Source organism: Panicum virgatum, chromosome 2K (genome assembly GCF_016808335.1).
Source record: "Panicum virgatum strain AP13 chromosome 2K, P.virgatum_v5, whole genome shotgun sequence".
In the NCBI taxonomy this organism is placed as follows: Eukaryota; Viridiplantae; Streptophyta; class Magnoliopsida; order Poales; family Poaceae; genus Panicum; species Panicum virgatum.
Window position 1 is genome coordinate 64,473,118 of NC_053137.1, and position 19,067 is coordinate 64,492,184.

A 19,067-nucleotide genomic window follows, 5' to 3' on the forward strand; every position below is an offset into this window, starting at 1 on the left:
AATCAGGTGCGGGAACTCAACACAAATTCAGAAAAGCAGTAGTGCCTGATTGGGCTTTCATGGTTACCAAAACAAGGGCATCAGAGATTCAGATAGATGTCCGTCCCAACCACCGAGCTCATGTCAAACACAAAGAATGGTTTTGCAACATGGATTCATCAACTACTATGCAACGAAAAGGAAAAATAAATCAAATAACACGATCCGATGCAAGATCAATGAATGAGGATGAAATCCTTACTTACAGAATAGAATCATTATATTATCTTATAACAAGCAATATGCCATCAGAATCATGTAACTGACATAACAGTTATTCAGATACTTCTTCATTGCAGGCTAGAACTGCAGCTGACATGGCAAGACTCTATCACAATGAATGTCATCAATAGAGAACAACACATGGAAGAGGAAGTTTTTTTTGATGCTACATAGGGAATTTTCTCAATATCAAACGCAAGTCTATTGATGAACACCCAAATGAGGAAAGAAGATGTTGAAGGCATGGCAATTAACAAGTACTGAATAAAGTTTGTGTTATAATCACAAGTAAAATATGATAAAACAGCCAAAGGATGCTAGCCCAGTTGGTTAGTCACTCCGGCGGCACCCCTCAGGTCGTGAGTTCGACTCCCCGTGGGAGCGAATTTCATGCTGAGGGTAAAAAAATCCCCTCACTGGCCCCGTGTGCCAAAGCACTGGCTGTGAGACGGCCCAGGTCGGCCTGAGGACCCTTACATGGCACAGGCGCAGTTCCCAGGGATTACGTCTCCCAGTGTTAGGGCGGGGCCAGGGTTCGAGGATTTTCTCGGTCGGGGAAGCCGAGGCTTCTTCTTAAGTTAATACCGGTGGGGCAGTCTTTCCCCATCCGGCCGAGTTTTTTTTTAAAAAAATGATAAAACAATTAAATTAACGCAATAAATTGGAAAATCCAAAATGATTAAAATACCAAAACTGGGTAATTTCAAGAGAATTTGAACTCAGTCATTAAAACACATAGCACACAGATTTCTGGTACCAACAAATCAACTAAAATTCCATAAAGTGATAACAAAGAGCTTCCTTTTAAATGTTGTCGTAACATAAGCTCATCAATAGTGAAAGAAAACTTTGTTTTTGGCAAAATAGGGATATTGTACCTAGAAAAATTTAGATGCTTACAGTAGCGAAAACAAAATTGGCCACCAACTGACCCACTGATAAGCTGGTGGCTGATATACAAATTGGGCTCCTTCAAACAAAGTGTAAAAATCCTACACAAATTCAGACGTGCAGTGCCAGATTTCAGCTTCGTGACCAAGAAAACTGACAAGTCTTAAGCACCGTTATCAAACATGTCAAAGAATGGATCTGCAACATTATATTGAGCAAATAGAAGAATGATTGTGCATCAAGGCCAAAAAGCATACCATTATAGTGCAAGCATGCATATGAATACGAAGAATGCAGGAGGATAAAATACTTGCTCTCAGAGTAAGATTGATTGACTTAAAAGAGAATGCACCCGATAACTGGATTTATACCATACAAATAATGCGCAGACAGAATCATCCTAACTGGCATATGTTTTCATTGCAAGTTATAGCTGCAGCCAATAAGGCAAACAATTTCTCTATCACAATGAGTATAGTGATATTATCATCATATCACATTGTGAACAATCAGATAAGGAAATGAGATGGGCATGATATGATAATTAACAATTACTAAAAGAATGTTCGAGCAAACATTGCACATAAAACATAATAACACAATTTGGACTTAGAAAAGCAAGTTGTAGAACTCAACATGCTTCAAATATCATACATTGGTAATTTCAAGCTAATTCGAGATAGATCATAGAGATACAGAGAAAATCCTATGAGAGATATTCTCAGATCTGTGCACCAAGAACCTCTCTGTTCACTCAAATTTGCAAGCATGTTATTATATTAAATAAAGTGTAAAAAAATCCAATTGGCTCTTTGGAAGGAAGTGTAAGACTCAAACAATATTATGCTGCATCAACACAAATTGACAACTACAAGACTCAAAGCGTAACTCTTTGCATCAATCTACTATCGCCTCAGTGAAGCTGCAAGTTTGGCGAACAAAATCCAAGAGCTCACATCAACTTGACTAACCACCTAAGCAAGCACCTCTTAACACGACTGCTAGAAAACATCATAGTTTATAGCACTAAAATACTCATCCAAAAAGCAATTTCCTCACTGGAACTACTATAGCTTAACCTGACTAAGATACAGTATTCCATGGACCAACTATTACAAACTCATGATCCATTGGGAACAATTGCAAACACAACATTCCTTAAGTAATAATTGGTTCCACTGAATCACCCCCAATTCCGTACTAGAAGGCGCAAATAATTGAAAAGGCTGAAGTGTCAAATTACTGTATGCAATTTCCGTTGTACCTTACGATTTCAGCCGTATCAAATTACTGACAAAAAAACGCAATTCCAAACATAAAAACACGGCTCATCCATTCAAATTATGACGCCATCATTTATATTTAACAACCACAATCCGAGAAGTCAACAAGCCTTGAACCCTTTTATGACAGCCGACAACGAGCATGTGTAAGTAAAGGAGACCATGGCGAGACTAACGCATCAGACCTCGTCCTCGTGCAGCATCATGTTGGGGATGCCCTTATCGATGGGGAAGCAGCGGCTGGTATCGGGGCAGACGAGGGAGCCCTCCTGGACGTGGATCTCGAGGAGCGCGTGGTGGATGCGGCGGATGGCGCTGCCCTCGACGTCGGCAGCGCCCTCGGCGAAGATCTCCTCCTCGGGCGGCTGCTCCTCGGGGAGGAGCTCAGGAAGGCCGAGCGCCCGGGTGGCGGCGACGAGGGCGCGCCAGTCGATCTTGGGGAGGAGGCCGCGGAGGAAGTCGGCGTTGAGCTCCACCTCCTTGGTCACCCACTTGGCCGCCTCCAGCTTCAGCGGGTAGCCGGTCGTCGCGCCCCGGACGTTGGACGCCAGCATGTTGTGCGTTAGGAGCCTCATCTCTCGCTCGGCCGGCCCTCGAGCTGCTGCTTCTCCCCTTCTCGCCGCAGTCGCGCTCCTCCGGCGGCGTGTGCTGCGGCTGCGGCTGCGGCGTAAAACCCTAGCGGACGGCGAGGGGGAACGGGGGCTGAACCCGCGTTTAGTTCCCAAACCAAAAATGGTTGGTTGTCAAATCAACAATTTGACCAAATGTCGGGAGAATTTTTCGGACACTAATTAAAAAATTAATTTCAGAACTCATTTGGAAACCGCGAGATGAATCTTTTGAGGCATTTGACGCATCATTAGCTTAGCACATGTGGGTTACTATAGCAATTATGGCTAATCATGCACTAATTAGGCTCAAAAGATTCATCTCACCATGTACATCCAAACTATGTAATTAATTTTGTTGTTTAATTACATTTAGTACTCCATATACGTGTCCAAAGAGAGGCTCAAAGTTTTTTAAATGAAAATTTTTGGGAACTAAACGCGCCCTGAATGGATGATGATGATAAGCGGGTTTTAGATTTGTTGCTCCGAGATTCGTGCTGGCTGGGTCAGGTGACGTTTGCATGACGGCAACTCAATAATTAGTTAACTGTAGCCAATTCGTCAGCTTCAAGATTTTTTTTTTTTGCGAAAAGTTTCAAGAAATCTGGGATCTGGACTATGTTTGAATGGCAGGCATTTGTTGCGAGATTAAACGATGGAACGTCGGAACCCAACGGTCACCGACATAATCGCAGCGGGTGGATGCTAAGGGCCTGTTTGGACCGTGGTGGCGAGGATTAAACGCGGTAAGCGGAAATAATCCTGCCAAACGCTTCGCGTTAGACGTACGTCTGGCCAACGCCTGCAGCAAAAAAAGCGAAACTTTGTACTGCACGAGGGAAAAGCGGAGAAGCGGCATCCGAGCTGCGTTCGCGGATAAGCGACGCGCGGCTGGTGCTCGCAGTGCCAAACAGGGCCTAAGCATTACGGGCTTGTGGTGTCTCTAAACGAACAGACATTCACCGTCATTCATGCAGAGCTACAACAGAACGAAAACCGGCATCCGGAGCAACAAGCAGGAGGGGCAAGTCGAACTATAGAAGTCCATGTATTAGCTATATCATATATGGTGTCCAACGGTAAGTAGAGACCATCTAGTCACAAGAATTTACATCTAGTCTGGTAAAGAACAGGTCACTGCCTAACTGATCTAGTAAGCTCAATGTCACGAAATAGTCGACATTGGCGCATCGCCATCGCCCCGGCATAGCCCCTCCAGTTCAGCCATCAAATCATTCCCATCAGCGCCAGCTGAGTCACTTAGCATCATATCCTGCATTGCCTGTCCAAATATCACCAACATATACTAAGTTAAAACAATCACTACTCACGGCATGTTCAAATTAGTGGTTAAGTGCAAACGGCTGACTATTGTTAGAGACCCACCTGAGACTCTTGCAGCTCGTTAACACAGTTTTGCAACCTGCGGTACTGGTCCCTTGCTTCTGGATACTGAGTCATGGAATGCACACGAGCGAGTGCTCTTTGTAGCCTGCCTTCAGCCTGTCTCCTGCCATCCTTCAAGAAATCATATTCATCCTCTGCTTCAGACTTCACAGGTTGGATCTGCGATGATGGGCCTTCAAGTTGTTTCTCAGGTTGGAAACCTCGCAGACCCCTTCTCTTTCTCCTCCACCTCAGTATGACTTTCTCCACAATGCCAACAGACCAGACTACCTTCCGATAGTTTTTCCTTACCTGATGTCCTCGTACATGGGCCTAATAAACAGTGCATAGTTACATACAGAAAAAAAAAAACAATGTATCATACTTGACAACCTAAATGCGATCACTCTATCCATCAAGTAAATGTAGTGTCTGCAGCTGAAGTGTCAAGATCATCACAAGAGAAGAGATGTGCTTCTAACTACTACAGATACTATAGTACTACCACCCACTTTTGATAATGAGCTGTTTTTTCATCCAATCCAAATAATAATGACACTGAAGAAGTGGAGCATGAAATGATTTTCATAATGAAAAAAAATCAATTTGAGTAAACCACTAGTTTGATGCAAATAATAGAATCTGACGAGCAACACTAAACACTGATTTCAAAACTGTTCAGTACCCCGACTAATTATCACGTCTCGGGGTGTGTAATTTCATCAAATTACTATGGCCTGTTCGTACCTAGCTTAACTTTGGATTTTGATTATGTCAAAAACAGTAAGCATAGAAGCTGTGGGGAGCCTAATCAACAAACTTTCATGCGGTTGTATGAGATAGAAAACAAACAAAAATGATTATAGGCTAGAAAAATGTAAATACCTGTATCTTCACAATTTTCTGACGGATAATCATAAATTCCTTTCTACCTTTCCACCCTCTAAACTTATTTTGGATACGGACTGCAGCAGAATGCATAGGCATATCACTGTGTCCAGGTTTCGCATTTTTAAGGGAAATAAGTGAGAGTGTGCGTTCATCAGATAATCCACAATCATCATCTCCATATTCAATCACTTTCTTTCTGTGAAACGACTCGACCCTGAAAGCTTGAAATATTCTAGCTGCAGCCTGAGTTGATTTACGAACTGCACCGAGTGAATCTTTTAAGGACTCTGCCTGAGAATCCACGCAGGCAAGCTGAGCAGAACTTGGTTCTGCAAAATCTTCAGCTGCTGCTAATCCACATATTTCTTCAACATTGCCACCCTGCGATTCTTTTAGTGTAAGAGCTGAAAGGTGACTTGTCAAAGCAGATTCTGCAAGAAAACCGGCGATGCCTTTGTGTCCATTTTCTGATGCTAAATCAGCAGGAGTTCTTCCAGATGGGAACTGCTGCGTTGGATCTGTCAAAGCACCAGATGCAGCTCCATTTGCTATCAGAGCACCAACTGTTCGCTCCCTAAAATGTCAGAGATACCATAAGCTTATTATGAAAAAGCAGATTCCAAAAAAGCATAAGTAAAATTATATTAGAATACCTTCCACAAGATGCAGCCCAGTGAAGTGCAGTCCATCCACGAATATCCCTGAAGTTTACATTTACGCCTGCAGCAACTATTGGTTTTATAGCCCAATCATAACCAAGTGCGGCTACTAAATGAATCACACCCTGTCCTTCCTTGCCTAACACATTCGGACCTTTACCATCATCATGTATCTTATGGATAAGCCAATAATACAGCTTTTCTTTCACCTGTTTCTCAAGATTCTGATCCCGTACAGTGGATAATTCCTTCTCATCAGATGGCAATGCAAGATTAGACAATTTATCGTCAAGCATTAAGGAATTAATAGTGTCAGTCAAGTCAGACTTGTTTCCATTACTCAAAACATACTTTTCATAGTCTTCTGGACCCAGGGAAAGTAACTTGTCAAGACGGATATGTAGGTGCATTTCATTTATGCCAGTAGTATGCAGATCTGAAGTGTCCATATAATGGGTCTCAGAGTCACGGAACTCGAATTCTCGCACTTCACTGCAAGCTACTCTGTTTGAGCATGTCACATAAAATGGAACTCGTCCAGAATGATGCACTGGCGTATAGCAACGCAATGAACCATCCACTAAAACTTCAGCAGATACCTCAACATCCCCAAACATACAAGACCACTTGCAATTTTCCACATCTTCTTTTCTTGTCAAGAACGTACCAGTAATTATGACCTGCATCATATAAGAAGCCAAAAAAAAAAGTGAGACAACACTGTTAATTACCGAATTTACAAGAACAGATTACTCAACATGCTTGTAAGTTCTGGATGACTCGTATATCATGGGCCTCCAGGCATGATATTGCATATAAAAAAAAAGGGTGTACCCAGTGCCGTAGGCTTCCCGCACTGTGCGGGGTCTGGGGAAGGGTTGTTTTTAAGCCCCCAAGCCTTACCCACACAAATGTGCAGAGGCTGGGGCTCGAACCCGGGACCTTCCGGTTACAGACGGTAGGCTCTACCGCTGCACCAGGCCCGCCCTTCATGATATTGCATATCAAAATGATAAAGATTATAGAAGTACTAGTAACAGATGGTACAAAATACAAACCTTAGTCTTGGTGCCATTATATGCCCAGCTTGGAGATACATCAATAATGCTGAAGAGTTGGTCTTGGGAAAGCGAGGGGCTGACTACAAACGCATCTAACTGCTCATTGATAGGTATACTAGATCCATCAGCAACATTCACAGTTTCAGTAGTACTCCAGAAAGCATCGGAACTGGACTTAATATCCAAATCAGCAACCTCTGGAAGTTCGTTGCTCATCCACCTCGAGAAGCTGTCAAATTTCTTCAAACCATCTGGCTCAATCTTAAAGGGATCTAATGATGACTGCTTTAGAAGTGGATATCTGGCACCTTGATCAGTGTAACCATCATTGTCTACCTGAAAATAGAGGATCACATCATATCGAAGTAGGTTAAACTTTCCATTTATCATACAAAGCAGAGATGTATTGAATTGTTCAAGACAATTTCTTAAAGGTAAGAAACCAGAATAAGTGCTCCACTAAAGCTAGTCCTTTCTATGTAATAATTTGATAAATAAGCCAGCAGCAGACATTTAAAAGTTGGAGCAGATACAGTTTAAAGGGGGGAAGGAGGGTGGTGAAACACGTTAGTAGTGAATGTTTCTCCTGGGTCCTGCCTATGGGACATCCAAATTGTAAGTGCTCAAATATTTCAAGACAAAATTCAAGTGCACTGTATGATGTACTGCAGAGCATGACAGAACCTACACTTCTGCAAGTGGACTGGAGTACTGGACACAGCTGTCGCAGAAAGAAGTGGGTGTAGAGAAGCTACCCAACAGCAGCAAAGGAACTAGAACATTGCAAGACATCGATGGAAGACAAGAAAATAGAAAATCACCTGTGACGACGTCATGCCTGCAGCACTCAGCGCGTCAACTTCCTTTTGAGTGAGATTGTTGGTGTAGAGTGCCTCAGACATAAATGTTTGCAAACTATCATCCAGATTGTTACCCGCTGTTGCAACAGAAGAATAGAGTGTTGGCTCCGTGAAGCCACCTGGATATTCTGGATATGGTTCAGCAAACCGCACTGAATCAATTGAAGTTCTGGGACCGCCTCTTAACCCAGCTGCGGTTTCACTGAAAGCAGTAGATACATCATTGTGGGTGATAAAATGATTGTTGAAGTTAGCTGGCGTAGGCTGCATTTCACCAAGATAACCTGCATAGTTAATGAAACATGAGCTGAAAGCTGACATTTGCTTAAAACCTTTAAAGGTAGAGCGAAAGGCTTGCCTAGATTATTTACAGAAATACTTGGAGCTGAAGCACCCAACAAATTATCCATCATTATCCCATCCACAGGCTGCTGCATCTCAGTGAAAGGGTGGTATCTGGAGCTTGCTCGACAATTATCTGCTGCAATGAATTATACTTTAGGCACGCCCAAATATTTACTATTGATCATGCATGAGTTAATGTAAACTTAGTGAAGATGATGCAGAACGAAGATAGAGAAACAGCAAGACCTGTTTCAGCATCTTCATATTCCGAAATCTGTCCACTAATTGGGCTTTCAGCATCCATAGATTGGGAGGCTACCTGGCTCTGACTAGCGAAAGAGTTTGAACATGCAGGACTATCAGCTGATAATCCTGCATTCTCTTCAGCTTCTTTAGCACGATTGAAATTTTGTTTGCCACCCTGGAAAAAATAATTTAAATTGGCAATCAGCTACAAAAATAAAATAGTGTTAAATAAATGAATTGGATCAAAGCAAAGCTGAATTCAACGTATTTTTACACCCTAACAGGACGTCATTTCACTGCCAGAAAGAATTTGTTTTGTAGTTAGCAATTTAGCATGTGATCAGGAAAACAAGGTAAACAGCAATGAACTTTTAGCATACAAATACTCATACTCTAGTACAGACTATAATAGTCACAATTTCCAGTACCCATCAATTTTTCTTAATCTGTTCTCTTGCTTCTCCATTGGGGTATCATGTGACTATTACAAATGGATGAGTAGTTGTGGAAACCAACAACATTAGCATTTAGGCTTAACAAATATGAGATTTTCAGCAGACACTTAACAAAACTTAAAGACAAGCAAGATCATCATGTGGAAAGTAAACATACCTTGATTTCAAGATAGTGAACAAGAACGATATTCATGAAACCCCTGAAAACAGGATAATAGATATATCATGACACTTTCATTATGGCATCATTCAGCTATCAGCCTACTATACAAATAGCCTTCAAAAGTTATTTAAATTACATACATATAAGCTATAACACGTGTCAAGCACTTACTCTTCTAGCAGCCAATATGTCCGTCTTTGGAAGTTCTCATTCTCCTCCCCATGGGCATAATAGCAATGAAGTACATCAACACTTCCAACCTAAACGAACAAGGTTTCAGCTTGAGTAGTCTGGTGGTTGAAGCACAAATTCACAATCAATAACAGCTGGCCAGGGGGGAAAATCACTGCAGTTATTTCGCGTCATCATTTTCATTAGTAAAAGGCTATTTTTCCTGGGAGCATAGCAGAAGTACCAGCAAGTCCATGAATGTGTCCCAATGTTAACTTATCAGTTAATGAATTGAAAACCTTGCTCCACCTCCAATCACAGAAGGATGTCGTCAAGTAAAATATTACTTAAAACTTCAGAAGTTTTAAGAAGTTTTGACCACTGATACCTTGTATCAAGATTGAAGGTATGAAAAAATCAAGCACAATTTCATTTACTTCTATGATAATATGCAATTAAGAAACCAGTATCTAGAAACTGTCTACACCCAGAAACTAATGATACTAAGTGACTTGGTGTGTTTCATGAACCACAACAATAGTATCATATGTATAATATTACTTTCAATTTGATAAGAAAAAGCTCTGTAGTCTGTACAAAGAATTTGCACTAACTTTAAGCTTCTCATGAGCTTCTTTGACTGTCTTTCCATCCTTTTTCTTTCTCCAGTTATGTCCATCCTTTCTAAAGTATCTCAATATTTTCCGATCAAACAGAAACAGTGAACCACCTGAGAAATTTTCATGCAAGTGATCAAAGTATTAGTATATCATCAGTAACAGGTACCATTCTTCACACCTACAATAAATACACATAGCAGTAACAGATATCAGAGCACCAATTCTCACCGAGCGTAATTCAAATCAAACAGGTACAAGTTCTACAGAAAAAAGGACAACATAGAACCACTAATCAGGAATAACAAGTGACAATCAACACTCACCACCACCACCACCACCACCACCAAACCTCCAAAAAAAACTGAGAGCTCATTAGAAAGTACTAGCACATGAAAACAGAAACAAGCTCACCAACCGTGCCCAGCCCTATTGAAAAGTAATGATGTCCAACCCCATTAACAAGTGATTGGCGACAAAAGAAATAACAGTCCCGGATCTGCTAAAAGTTCATTGAACCAATTAGCATGGTTGATAAATTAGAAGTTCGAACATTATCAAATATATGTTGTAAATTAAAGATCCTAGAATGTATCCATGATGCCACTTCCATGCTATAAACCACCTGAGCGCAAATCTAAGGCATCCACACAAAAAAAAAAAGGAAAAATAGTAAAACTGCAGTCCTGATGTCTTCCAGAAAACAGAAGCGAGAATCTATATATCTCCCTACAACATAATAAATTATCAGAATGCATCATCATGCTGCTACCATCCTACATGCCACCTGAGCACGATTCTACAGCAATCCAGCACCCCAGCAAACCAGGAAAGATTAACTGGCTAACACTGCATGCTTCAGTATTCAGGAGAAAAATAGGGCAAGTAGGAAGAAGCAATACTTGGAGGTCTGTTTGGCGGCTCAGGTGCAATGGAGAACTTCTTGTAGTTTGACAATATTTGGCAGATTTCGGTGGGCCGCAGCCACCTATTCTGAGCTTCCAGTAGTATCTGAGGAATATCTGCAGTATAACGGCGACATTAATCAGTCATTAGCCGACAATACCAGCAATCACTTGTACCATGCTTCCCACACTAGCACATACACTAGGTTTCCATTTATGCTCACCCATTCTCTATTCATTTTGACAAATTCAACAACCCGGACCTCCTAATCAACAGCGAGCCTCATGAAAGAGTAAATGAGTTCTAAATCAAGAAAAAAAAATGATCCCCTTTACCTCTAACCATGAGGAGTTGGTCTAGGCATAATACGAAGCCCTAAAATTACCCAAACACGCAACCCACAAAACCCTAAGCAGATATCAACCCAACGCAACAGCTCAGCCCTAGACGAACGAACGGTCGGAATCCCTAAATTCCGAGGAGAAGCTTCCACGGAGGCATACGGATCAACTCAGCGGCGATCGAAACCGAGAGGCGGACCCGCGCGTACCTGGCGCCTGGTTGGACATGGCGTACTTGCGAATCTCCGCCATGCCACGAACCGACCGTGGCCGCCGCCGCCGCCGCCGCCGCCACCGGCTCGAATCGCTGGGTTTGGGAGGCTGAAAATTGCAGGGCTCTCGAGGGGATTTGGGGATTTTTGTCTGCGCGGCGAGGCGCCCCACGGGATTTGAAGACACGGCGCCGTCGGATTGGAATATTTGCTGCGACGGCGGTGAGTGTGACGAGTGGGAAAAGGGAGGGAAAAAGTAGCTGTAGAAGGGAGAGGACTAGTCGAGAATGACCAGAATACCCCTGCGTGGACGGTCGCTTGGGTCTGGGTGGCGGGGGGGCGGGGGGTGGGTAGGCAGGCAGGCTTCCGCCGTTGCTCGTCGCTAGTGCTTGGCATTCCCTATAGCCGCTGTGACCGGAATCCCGTCCGTCAATTTCGATCACTGCTCCGCCATCCCAAACGCTGTGACAGCACTGTGTAACCTGCGACGCGGGACGAGACGTGTTCGGCACTGTTCCCGTCACTATTCCATCAACTCCTGCTAACCGGACTCCACCTCACCACACCTATGGCCCCAGACCCGCCCCCTGTTTGGGAAAGGGTCCGGTGTCGCCACGTGCCCCTCAAGGAGGGACGCTCAGCACTATCAGCTGGAGGCCCGGACCTCCCCTCTCGAGGGGGTCCGGGACCTCCACGTGACTCCCGGATCCTCTTAGTGCACGCGTTAGCACCCCGCCCAGGGGGTCCGGGACCGCTACGCGCCCCATCACCTCTGGCGTACATATATATGCAAGACCCTGACCTGCAGGGCCCACGGGACGCCACCACGCCACGTTTGGAAGACTGTACACCCTACAGTGACGACCACGCCGCCTGCTGGGGCTGGCAGGACGCCGGTGCGATCTCCGCAAGACCAAGGACGATATCTAGGACGATTGCCACGCCCGACGCCATGCCCCACAGTGTACTTCCCACAGTGCTTGACCACTGCACCCCGTGATTCAGGGGAAAACGGCGACTTCCATGATCCCCTGTGCATGTAAATCGTCCCTCCTTGTGACTATAAAAGAAGGAGGCGGGCTTCCCTTTAAGGGGGACGCCAACATCGACGACGTTCGCTATCATCGTCACGCAATCTGACCACTCGATAGAACACAACGCTCAGCACCCGATATTGGCATTCGCCTCAATCTACTTCACCTCTAGCAGAGACCTGGGAGCTCCCCTCCCTCTCTCGGCTTGCCTGTACCCCCTACTACAGGCACCTCCGGTGCAATATAATACAGTGCCCTCGCACACCCCCTTGCTGGACGTACGGCCCCGCGGCCGGAACCAGGATAAACCCGTGCGTTACTGTGTTGCCTCTTGCATCAACATCTGGGACGAGGAAACACGCAACATTACTAGTTGGGATCCGGGCCGCCGGGTCAGGACACCGACACACTCCGAGATTAAGGACCACTAATCAGGACCTTAGCAGGAGTTTTTGTATATATTAAGCAGGAGTTTTTGTATTGTACCTGTGTTGATGTGGTTGCTGAGTGCGTCACGTAAATTGCACGTGCGTCCACACCGCCTGCTTCCTGCTCGAGCTTCGGACTTTAGCACGCAGAGAGGTTTAGAATTTCTATGCGCCTTTTGCTGATAGAATAGGATGTTTGCAGGTACTACGATTGAGTTGTTTAATGGGGGCTTTGACTAAAGATTTTGCCTGTTAATAATGCTTGTATGCTCGATTTTGGCCATACACCCTACGGCACTGCCAAATTCAGTTTTTGCCCGTATGACATTACTACATTAGAGGATGATGAAAAGACCATTAAACTCAGCTTCGTCATGTGAAAATGAAATGGTAGCACGGACCGGGAATGTAAAAATTGCATCGTTATATATATAGAAGGCTTCAAAAGAGATTGTAATCTCTATGCGCGGGGAGTTTTATGGAGAATTTCATAGAATTAAATTTTATATCACATTATTAATTTTGCTGACATGATGAGAAAAGATGAGGTAGTTTATGGGATGAGAGAGGAATTTTATCCCTATGAAACTTAACTGACACGGTTACCAAATTTTGAGTCTCGGTAACTATGCCATGAAAATGTACACTGAGACTAGCCTAAGCAGTCTATGCTAACAGTGTCCTACAGGTAAATCTAGTGTCTTGAAGATGGAATTATCCCTAGTTTTCAACACTTACCTTTCTATATCTAGTTCCATGCTGTCACACTGACATGACAGCATCATTTTTTTTGTGATTGCAATTTAGTCTTTAAGTGTGAAAGGTGAGCCATGAGTTTTTTTAATAATATTATTTTAATAGTTAATCGCAAAATTAGATGGCAAATTGAGAAAATTGCAAAAATAGGTGCCAGAGCCGACATGCTAGTAATCGGCTTTTGGAGGGCCGATTAGTGACTGTCAGCTCCTCAAGGGCCGACTAGTGCTGGCCACGTCAGCGGCGCGTGGGCGAGGTTCCACCAAAGCGCCAGCTCGGCCTGTCGGCTACATAGGTACCTGTCGGCCCTTGGAGGGCCGACAAGGGCCTATCGGTCCGATAAGGCCACTTATCGGCTTTTGGACGGCCGATAGGCCCGTCGGCCATATAAACGGGCGATTTCCTCACCCGGCCGCATTCACGCGGCCGTTTTTTACTACCGCCGCTCGGGCATCGCTGCCGCCGCCTCCTCCGTCGCGTCTCGCCGCCGCCGCCGCCTGCGACGCCGTGTGCCGCTACCCTCTTCCTGAGGCGCGCGCGGCGTGAGGGGGCCGGCGGCAGGAGAAGCATCGCCGCCCGCCGGCAGCCAGTAAGTTTTTTTAATTTAGTATTTTTTAGTTACATTATTTTGTAATTATAGGCTTATTTAGTTAAGATTTTTAATTGTAGTTAATTTAGGTTGATGTAATGTGTTTTTGTAATTCTAGTTAATTTATTTTGAAGTTTAGATTAGATTTAGTAATGTTTAGGTATGTTTTAGGTATATTAATAATTAAAGTATATTTAAATATTGTTTAGATATATTATTTAGGTACATAAATAATATTTAGATAAATTTTAGGTTTTATATATAATTAATGTATATTTAAATAATGTTAGATATATTTTAGGTTTGATGTATATGTTAGGTATATTTTAAACTACAAATAAGATATAGTTTAGGTTAATTTTAGGTATATAAATTCTTTAAATTAGAAATATTTTAATAATGTTTACCTATAGTTGAACTATAGTTTAGGTATAGTTTTCTGTACTGGGTTTTAAGTTAATCATGAAAATTTGAGGGAATTGTACTGAATATTGAATACATATTCGAATGAATTATAGTGTAGGTGCTTATAGGTAATCAGAACACCGATTCGAATGAATTACTGAATATTTTGTAATGCATTAGCAGGGATGAATTCGGAACTAGTAAATATCAGAGTTCATCATGGCAATGGGATCATCAATTATTGTGACTCGGGGGTAGATTTAAGTCAGTTTCAGTATGTAGATACAACTGTGAGCAATCCAATATACATGAGACATGGGGATATGTTAGGTTGGATGTATAATTTTCTGCAAGTTGACCCAAGTCAGTGGAGGATTAAAGTTTCTGGTGTAGTTCCAAGATAGCGTGAGCATGGTTGGCGCTGGGAATTGGCCGATATGAGGAACTCGAAATGTTGGCGTGGATTTGTCCATATGGCTACGAACACAATGAAATTCCCTCTTGTTGTGCTTGTGCAGCAAGAACTGGCAAACTTAACTGCAGGAGAGAGAGTAGCATGAGTCATGCCGGTGCTACACTAGAGGAGGTGGCTGAAACCGATTGGCCGCATGAAAATGCTACTGCAGAGGAGGTGGAGGTGCAGCCCGTGGTCGAACAACAAGATGAGTATGAAATTGAAGGAATTGGCGGTGAAATGATTGTTGATCAGGGCGAGTTGGATGAGGCGATAGTTGATGAAATGGAGGTAGATGACGAGGAGTACAGAACCTTTGTTGAAGGTCGAGATACTCGACTATTCGACAATGATGATACTGTTCCCGAGGATTGGGGCAACTTTGACATGGATGGGCTCACAGTTAATGATGGGCATGATAGTAACTGGGTGTACAATCAAATTGAGATCCAAAGCAGACAACTGTTTCACGATAAGAAGCACTTGCAACATGTAGTTAAGAAATGGTCTTTCATGGAAAACAAACCATTCAAGGTGGTTATTTCCAATCCAACCACATATGATGTCAAGTGCCTGTCCCCTGGATGTCCGTGGCGGGTTCATGGTTACCTGCCGAAGGGGGAGAATAACTTTGTGGCTTCTATCGTCATTGGGCACTCGTGCAAGCTTTCAGAAACCGTTGTGAAGCATAGAAATATGACAGCTGAGTTTATGGCCAGAGTGATGTACGGAGAAATTGTGAATAAGACTTCTATATCTCCATTTCAGATCATGCTTGCAATTTCCAATAGATTATCCTATGAAATATCTTATGACATGGCATGGCGAGCAAAGCAGAAGGCGCTCGAGTAGGGGTTTGGCTCGTACAAGGATTCGTACCACCACCTACCACATCTACTGGCTCTACTACAGAGTAGGAATCCAGGAACTATAATTGATATTGATGACTACCAGGATGCAAATGGTGACAGAGTGCTTAGGCGTGCCTTCTGGTCCTTTGGGTGCATGATTGAAGCTTTCAAACACTGCAGACCGGTTCTCTGTGTGGATGGAACATTTCTGACCGGGCAGCTGCTCACCTACATTGGGATCGACGCAAACGACAAGGTTGTCCCGATTGCCTTTACTTTTGTGGAATCTGAGAACGCTGAAAGCTGGTTGCGGTTTCTTTCACTCATCAAGCGGGCCGTGGTTTGTGAGAGGCCTAACGTGTGTGTCCTCCATGATCGCCACAAGGGTATACTGTCAGCTGTCAAGAAACTGCAGGAAGGTCGCAATGTGGATGTTTCGTGGCCTGACCTGCATAGTCGATGGTGCATGAGGCATTTGGCTGCGAATTTTTACTCCCAGTTTAGAAGCAAGCGGTTGGAGGATCTTTTCAAGAAAATGTGTAGGCAGAATCATAAATGCAAGTTTGACAAGCTAACTACGAGTCATATGGAGGAGGTTTGTAAGAAACCTATTGTGGCACAGGAAGAGGAGCCGCGTGGTTTAGATCCTATCGAGGGTGAGCCTGCACGCGTGACAAGGAGGCGTAAAGGGGGAAGGTCTGTGAAATGCTTCTCTGAGTGGATAAAAAATGAGCCCCTTGAGAAGTGGGCGTTGATTGCGAATACTGATGGATCGAGGTATGGAATTATGACAACAAATCTGGCTGAGGTGTATAACTGGGTACTTAAGACATGCCGCTCTCTTCCCTTGACCGCCATTGTGGAGTGCATTCTTCGAGGAACAATTTCAGCAAGCCGCACTTGTCGTGCGTGATCCTCAAATGGTTTACTGCCGTAAAATGACAGAGATAATAGATAAAATAAGTGCCAAGGGAGCGCTGCATCGAGTGCACTTCATGGGCAACCAAGATTATTTCTTCGAGGTGTCGGTGCGTGACAAGGGGGCCGTTGGAATGGGCAGTTCTACGGTAACAATGGAATGCCAGCTTTGGCCAGAAACTAACACGTGCGTGTGCTCTTGCAACAAACCGAAGCTGCTGCATATCCCTTGTTCACATGTGTACGTTGCTCGTGGCAAGGTAGGAATTGCAGGGACCTACGTGTCACCGTATTTTCTGAAGGAGGCAGTAATGGCTACTTGGAGTGGCGAACTCCGTGGCTGGAGGGCGCTAGCTGATTTTACGCAGCCTCCGCCTAATGGGCCAGATTGGATTCCTGATCCGAAACTAAGATCATTCACCGGGGTCGTCAGAAGAGTCGTCGTATTAGAAATGATATGGACGCAAAAGAGGCTACAGGTGCTGAGAATTTTTGCTTAGCATGCGGTGGAGGGCACCACAGCAAAGATTGTGAAAGTTATCCAATCCACAGAAATGCAGACGGCACGACAGAAAGACGTGTTCCACAACGCAAAGCTAAGAAGAATTAGGTAGAAGGGCTATGGTTGTCTAAATGTAATATGTATTTGAATTTCCTGTAATATTCTGATAATTCTATGAACTATGTATTGTAATAATTTATTAAGTAACAGTTGTACTGTTGGGCGAAACTGTGTATTCGTGTAATGATAATCCTCAGAACTATGTGTTGTACTGTTTTATTGTAATATTGTTTTAAATAATATTGATGTATGTAAGTTTTTTATTTTTAATGTACTTTTAATTTAATATTGGTCTTTGTTGAGCTCAATTATTTAATTTGCATATGCAATGTTTTCTTACATTCACTGCGCATTCTGTAGGTATGGCCAAGTTTTAGCTGATCGATCTGGTGATTGACGCGAAGCTCCGTTCACGTTTGGTGGACGGACAGATTCCACCCCCTCTGAGGTTACGGAGGCACGACGAGTATTGGCGGATAGACGCCCGTTGGATCCCTAGGTACGCTATATAAGTTCTGCAGCTATTTTTGTTAGTTTCTAAAATGATATCATGTGATTAACTATTATGTTTTCGTGCCACAGGTTGCGTGCGTCCGGTTTGCTCCTGCTGTGTCGTTTGGTCGAGCCGACACGGGGGCGGTCTTCGATTTACTGTGGACCGTGCTCTCTTGTCTGCCTTGATGGACCGTTGGCGGCCAGAGACTCACACGTTCCACCTTCTAGTTGGAGAGATGGCGGTCACCCTCCAGGACGTCTCCCTTCTTCTTGGTTTGCCACTCGTTGATCGAGCCGTGGCTGCCCGGGCTGTTGACCCGGACTGGAGGCAGGTGATATTGCAGCGATTTGATGGAGTTCTCCCACCGGTTGAGGACCAGCCGCCTCAGGTCGGCTTTTCTGACAACCATGGACCGACGAAGGCTTGGCTACTGCAGTTCACGGCGGAGCACCTTGCTTTGGACGCCGAGGAGTGGAGGGTTAGGAGGCACCTGGAGGCGTACCTGTTGTGGCTCTTCGGTTGGGTGTTGTTTACGAGCTCGCACCACGACAGCGTCGACAAGCACTTGATCTGGTATGCTCAGCAGATCGCCGACGCTCCTTTGGACGACGTTCCTCAGTTCAGTTGGGGGTCAGCCGTGCTCGCTTGTACTGAGAGGGCCTTGTGCGACGCGTGCACGAGGAGGAGCTCGACTGGCACCTTGGCTGGCTGTCCGCTGTTGCTGATGTTGTGGTCATTCGAGCGGTTCAACATCGGACGGCCACAACTTCGTAACTACGAGCCGTACGAGGCGGCCATGTACCACCTGGACGACGACGGCAACTTCGACCCGATCGATAGGCCCACCATGGGATCGATCTGAACCAAAAGAAATGTGAGTTTATTTCAATTTCAAAAATTTGTTTATTAAAGTAAGTGCATATATTAATTCACCGCATTACTTCACTGCAGCCTACGTGGGCGACGGGTACCGGACGTTTGACCTATCCGGCCTTTGTCGCCGCGTTCGACCAGCTCAAACCTGACCGGGTTTGGTGGAACCCGTACACTCCAACATTGACGGCGGCACGTGCTCCACTAGGTTTGTCTGTGCTTTGCTACCGTGACCAGCTCCTCTGGTACACAAAGAAGAGTTTGGTTTTTGATATTTTTGTCGAGCCGTACTGTGTGCACCGAGTGTTTCGACAGCTTGGGGTGCGCCAGGAGTTCCCACTG

General features: G+C 44.2%; 2 protein-coding genes across 3 annotated transcripts; both read right to left on the reverse strand.

The window, feature by feature from the left end:
• Positions 1-2,459: 2,459 nt before the first annotated feature.
• LOC120694534 (multifunctional methyltransferase subunit TRM112 homolog A-like) lies at positions 2,460-3,153 on the reverse strand. The gene has a single exon (XM_039977678.1). The coding sequence runs from the start codon at positions 3,008-3,010 to the stop codon at positions 2,615-2,617; it is 396 nt and encodes a 131-aa protein (XP_039833612.1). The 5' UTR covers positions 3,011-3,153; the 3' UTR covers positions 2,460-2,614.
• Positions 3,154-4,069: 916 nt separating this feature from the next.
• LOC120694535 (calmodulin-binding transcription activator 3-like) lies at positions 4,070-11,648 on the reverse strand. Of its 2 annotated transcripts, none has more exons than XM_039977681.1 (13): positions 11,357-11,648; positions 10,803-10,922; positions 9,898-10,013; positions 9,284-9,372; positions 9,107-9,149; positions 8,495-8,669; positions 8,262-8,381; positions 7,865-8,187; positions 7,041-7,379; positions 5,977-6,662; positions 5,318-5,897; positions 4,433-4,765; positions 4,070-4,328 (listed from the first exon to the last, which is right to left on the reverse strand). In XM_039977681.1, exons 1-13 carry the CDS (start codon positions 11,397-11,399, stop codon positions 4,212-4,214), a joined length of 3,084 nt encoding a protein of 1,027 aa, XP_039833615.1. In that variant the 5' UTR covers positions 11,400-11,648; the 3' UTR covers positions 4,070-4,211. The 2 variants fall into 2 exon arrangements, with proteins under 2 accessions (XP_039833615.1, XP_039833613.1); XM_039977679.1 differs by having other exon boundaries at positions 8,262-8,384; positions 11,357-11,596.
• Positions 11,649-19,067: the final 7,419 nt, after the last annotated feature.

Coding starts and splice junctions, on each gene's coding strand:
- LOC120694534 (XM_039977678.1), bottom strand. CDS start 3,010: ATGAGGCTCCTAACGCACAACATGCTGGCGTCCAACGTCCGGGGCGCG.
- LOC120694535 (XM_039977679.1), bottom strand. CDS start 11,399: ATGGCGGAGATTCGCAAGTACGCCATGTCCAACCAGGCGCCAG. Junction 10,014..10,802: donor GCCGCCAAACAGACCTCCAA/GTATTGCTTCTT, acceptor AAAATTTCTCAG/GTGGTTCACTGTTTCTGTTT. Junction 9,150..9,283: donor ACATATTGGCTGCTAGAAGA/GTAAGTGCTTGA, acceptor TCCTGTTTTCAG/GGGTTTCATGAATATCGTTC.